This window comes from Otolemur garnettii, unplaced genomic scaffold (genome assembly GCF_000181295.1).
Source record: "Otolemur garnettii isolate 467f Iridium unplaced genomic scaffold, OtoGar3 scaffold00127, whole genome shotgun sequence".
NCBI lineage: Eukaryota > Metazoa > Chordata > Mammalia > Primates > Galagidae > Otolemur > Otolemur garnettii.
Window position 1 is genome coordinate 553,887 of NW_003852522.1, and position 5,108 is coordinate 558,994.

Here is a 5,108-nt window from a genome sequence, read left to right on the forward strand (position 1 = left end):
GTTGAGCTATAGGCGCCGAGCCACTTCAGCAAATTTTAAGACAATTCTAATTTATCAGCCCTTATTTTGATCATTTTCTATCTTCCATAGATGGTTTTATCAGCTCTTCTAACTCTTGAGTCAGTATCTCTCTCTGGCCCTTATTTAATTCTCTGGTTCTTTCTGGCCATTGCAGCTAGCCCATTTGCCTGGCAGCCCACACCATATGTTTTCTCTTTCCGTCAGCATCCACACACTGTTTAGGTTTTGCCAACAAGGATTAACCTCAGTTGGACAATATCAAGAAACTGTAGGTACACTGAGGCCTGGTCTATTTCAGTCTCCTTTTTGTCTACCCTTCTTCCTAGCACATTAATGAAATGCACCCATATGCAACTTCATTTGTTATAGGGGAAAATTATAGAGCTACATTGGAAAAGAACAGGGCAAGCTTGTTCTCTTTCTGTTCTTCAAAACAATTAAATTCTAGTTGGGCCACTACTTGTAACAAAAATAAATCAATACAGTTAACTTCCTCTCTGCAAATGAGAGGCTAGAGTTTGACTGGACTCCAGTGAGTCAAATGGTCACCCATGTCCCACAGACCCACTAGGGTTCCTAGGTGAAACCACAAAGAGACAGGAAGTAGGTATATTGAGGAAGGGTTCAGCTCAGGTGGCAAGCCTCTTTGGTTCCATGTTGTGCTTCCAAAGTTGGATGCTCTTGTGGGATACTGGACCAAGGAATAGGGCAGCTCTGAGAGAAGTTGTTTCCTTTGAAAATCATAGCTTGTGACACTTCCCCCAGCTGCTGGAGCTAAAAGGTTGTGTAATTTCTAAAGATCCTAAAATAAGTTGCAGGTCTCTTGCCAAGCCTCCCTGTACTAGCATGACCTTGCCTCTGATACACTTGGATCTCCTGCAAGAGGCTTTGGTCACTGGGAATTTCCTGTGGTTGATTGGCAGGATTTCCCTAAACACTTTTCCTTTAATCTCTCCAGAACATACTCAGGGGTTGGGGGCTCCCCCTACTGGATGGGATACAAGAGAGTTAGGGCTTGGAAGATCACCCTCTGATGCCACATTTGTTGAGTGAGTCCCTATTACCCGAATGTCCATAAGTAGGTATGGCTTGTGCTGGATCTGGAAGACCAGGAAACTGCTGGCTACCCCATCAGCCTTGCCTTACCCCTCCTTCTGGCTGGCTCACCTGCCAGACTGGAATCTGCTACCCTGTACAAGTTGTCGTCCAGGGATCTGCTTCCTCCAGTGGCACTAGTCCCTGTGTGTGAAAGAGGATGCTACTTTGTATTTTAGCACCTGGTGGGCAGAGCCCCGAAATGGCCCAACTCCCTGTCATTCCCTCCCCAGCACACTTGTGTCACGTGGCTCTTAATTCAGCCTCTGCCATACATTCACTTTCAGGCTCCAAGAGGCCCAAGTTTCCCCAGAGGTAAAAAGTCAAGGTCAACTGTCAAGCTAGGCCCACAGGAAAATTTCCCCAATGCAACTAGGACTTCATGCCCACCTCAGAATTCAGCACTTAGTGCCACATGAATATCGGGCATTCTGAGGAATATGGATTTTTTTATATATTAAGGATCTATCCAAAATTAATGTGACTCTTTCCCTGCCTTTTTTTTGGGGGGGGGACAGAATTTCATTTTGTTGTCCTGGGCTAGAGTGCCATGAAGTCAGCCTAGCTCACAGCAACCTCGAATTTCTAGGTTCAAGTAATCCTCCTTCCTCAGCCTCCAGAGTAGCTGGGACTAAAGGTGCCTACCACAATGCCTGGTAAATTTTTTTTTTTTTTTTGAGACAGAGTCTCACTTTGTCACCTTTGGCAGAGTGCCATGGCATCAGAGCTCACAGCTCAAACTCTTGGGTTTAAGTGATTCTCTTGCCTCAGCCTCCCAAGTAACTGGGACTATAGGTGCCCACCACAATGCCCAGCTATTTTTAGAGATGAGGTCTTGCTCTGGCTCATGCTAGTCTTGAACCTGTGAGCTCAGGCAGTCCACCCGCCTCAGCCTCAGAGTGCTAGGATTGTAGGCATGAGCCACTGTGCCTGGCTTTGGCTAATTTTTCTATTTTAAGTAGAAATGGGGGTCTCGTTCTTGCCCAGATTGGTCTGGAACCCCTAAGCTCAAGGGAGGATATCTTTCCACCTTGGCCTCCCAGAGTGTTAGGATTACAGACATGAACCTCCATGTGCCTGGCCATGTTTCCCTGCTTTTTTACTATCACGCTATTATCAATTCCTTAACTATCCCCCCCCCCCATGTTCTTGCAGACCTGGAATGGAAGATCATTTATGTTGGCTCAGCTGAGAGTGAGGAGTTTGATCAAATCCTAGATTCCGTGCTGGTCGGCCCTGTCCCAGCAGGGAGACACATGTTTGTCTTTCAGGTAAGAAAGTTGAGGCCTTAGGCCTTAGCCCTTGATTCCTAAGTATATTCTTTTCTGCCCAAAAGCACACGGTATGATTCAAGAGTCAAAAATTCAGGTTCAAATTCCAGCTCTGCTCTCAGGAGCTGTCTCACCTCAGAATCCCTCAAGACACCTCCCTCCCTTGCCACCTCTGTGTCGAGTGATTTCCATGAGCCACTGGTTTATACTTAGTTCTCCTTATTCATCGGAATTAAGTTCTATGAAGTTGCCATGAATACCAAAGTAGTGTATACTGAATCATTTGTCCCTAAAGGAGATACAGGGTTAGGTTCTTGGAAATCATAATTGTTTGTCACAGAAACCTCAAGACTTATGGGCTTAAGCTGTTCTCTTGCCTCAGCCTCCCAAGTAGCTGGGACTACAAGGTGCCCACCACAACGCCCGGCTATTTTTAGAGATGGGGTCTCGCTCTGGCTCAAGCTGGTCTCAAATTCGTGAGCTCAGGAAATCACCCCCACCTCAGCCTCCCGAGTGCTGGGATTACAGGTGTGAGCCACCTCACCAGCCCAGGGAAGTCACAATGTTTTTGTCAACCTATTCATACATAAACTTTTTTTTTGAGACAGAGCCTCAAGCTGTCACCCTGGGTAGAGTGCCGTGGTATCACAGCTCACAGCAACCTCCAACACCTGGGCTCAAGCAATTCTCCTGCCTCTGCCTCCTAAGTAGCTGGGACTACAGGCTCCTACTACAACACCCAGCTATTTTTTTGGTTGCAGCCGTCATTGTTGTTTGGTGGGCCCAGGCTGGATTCAAACCCACCAGCTCAGGTGTATGTGGCTGGCATCTTAGCCGCTTGAGCCACAGGCGCTGAGCCTAAACATAAACTTTTTTAATGTGTGTTTCTGTTTAGAGATACTTTTTTTTGGAGGGGAGGGATAGAATCGCACTCTGTGTCCTGGGTAGAGTGCTGCAGAATCCTAGAAGACAGCAACTTTAAACTCTTAGACTTAGGTGATCCCCTTGCCTCAGCCTCCCAAATAGCTCAAACTATAGACATCTACCACAACACCCAGTTAGTAAGACACCATATTTATTTATTTATTTTATTTATTTTATTTTTGGGGGACAGAGTCTCACTTTGTTGTTTTTGGTAGAATGCAGTGGTGTCCTAGCTCACAGCAACCTCAAACTCAAGTGATCCTCTTGCCTCAGTTTTTTCATTTTTAGAGACAGGGTCTCACTCTTGCTCAGGCTGGTCTCAAACTCCTGAGCTTAAGCAATCTACCTGCCTCAACCTCCCAGAGTGCTAGAAGGGTGAAACACCTTGCCCAGCCCTAAGCACCTTATTTAATATATCCTGTGGATTCATTCACATTAAACTGACAGTCAACGACACTGTGACTCATACCTAAACAGAGCTTCTCCAAAATGAATTTTCTCCACACTAAACAGCACTTCAGCACTATTCTTGGGGGCCATTGTAGACAGCAAACTTGCCAAAAAATATGGCACTAAGCAGACTGCAAAAAACACACTTCTCATCATAGGATGAGAGGTGAAACAAGACAAAGTGTTTCCTTGTTTGACCTCAGGTAGGAACAAGTGCATTGAGTCACTTCAGTTTTTCCCTGCTCTGTGCATGTCTGCAAATGACCATGAAAGTGCCACAAGTAGTGGATTTGTGGTTACAAATAAATTAAGTAGCTGGGCCCAGTGATTCACACCTATAATCCCAGCACTTTGAGAGGCCAAGGCAAGAGGATCATTTTGAGGTCAAGAGTTTAAGACCAGCTTGGGCAACATAATGAGACCACATCACTTAAAAAAAAAAAAAAAAAAAAGAAAGGAAGGAAGAAAAAGAAAAATTAGCCAGACATAGTGGCACACGCCTATAGTCCCTGCTACTCAGGAGGCTGAGGCAGGAGGATCACTGAGTCCAGGAGTTTGAGGCTACAGTGAGCTATTATCACTCTCAAAAAACTAAAAATAGAAGACACCTATGGCTCCATGAGTAGGGCACTGGCCCCATATACCAAGGGTAGTGGGTTTGAACCCAGCCTCGGCCAAACTGCAACAAAAAATAGCCAGCTATTGTAGCAGGCTGAGGCAAGAGAATCACCTAAGCCCAGGAGTTGGAGGTTGCTGTGGGCTATGATGCCACAGCACTCTACCAAGGGTGATTAAAAAAAAAAAAAAAAACAGTGGCTTATACCTGTAATCCTAACACTCTGGGAGAACAAGCGGAGGATCACTTGACCTCAGGAGTTAAGAGACCAGCCTGAGCAAGAACAAAACCCTGTCTCTACTAAAAATTGAAAAAAATATCCAGGCATTGTGGCAGACACGTGTAATCCTAGCTACACAGGAGGCTGAGGCAAGAGGATCTCTTAAATCCAGGAGTTTGAAGGTTACTGTGAGCTAGGACACCAGAGAACTCTAGTCTGGGCAACAAAATGAGCTTCTGTCATAAATGAATGAATGAAAGTAGGCAGGTTCACAAGCATGGAATCTGTAAATAATGAGGATGGACTGTAACTCCTAAATGACTCTGTAATCTGGCATCACCTGGGTTGTCAGAAATGTAGATTCTGAGCTCTTTAGATGATTTTTTTTTTTTTTGAAACAGAATCTCACTTTGTTGGCTCGGCGCCTGTGGCTCAAGTGGCTAAGGCGCCAGCCACATACACCTAAGGTATGAGGTTTGAATCCAGCCCGGCCGCCAAACAACAATGACGG

At 45.5% G+C, this 5,108-nt stretch overlaps 1 protein-coding gene across 1 annotated transcript in view; it reads left to right on the plus strand.

Annotated features, from left to right (window-relative positions):
• ASF1B (anti-silencing function 1B histone chaperone) overlaps positions 1 to 5,108 on the plus strand; it is a 13,839-nt gene that overhangs the window by 6,414 nt on the left and 2,317 nt on the right. Inside the window, exon 2 of the mRNA XM_003797894.2 lies at positions 2,272 to 2,387. Coding sequence (XP_003797942.1) covers positions 2,272 to 2,387 — 116 coding nt within the window. The remainder of the gene's footprint in view (positions 1 to 2,271; positions 2,388 to 5,108) is intronic.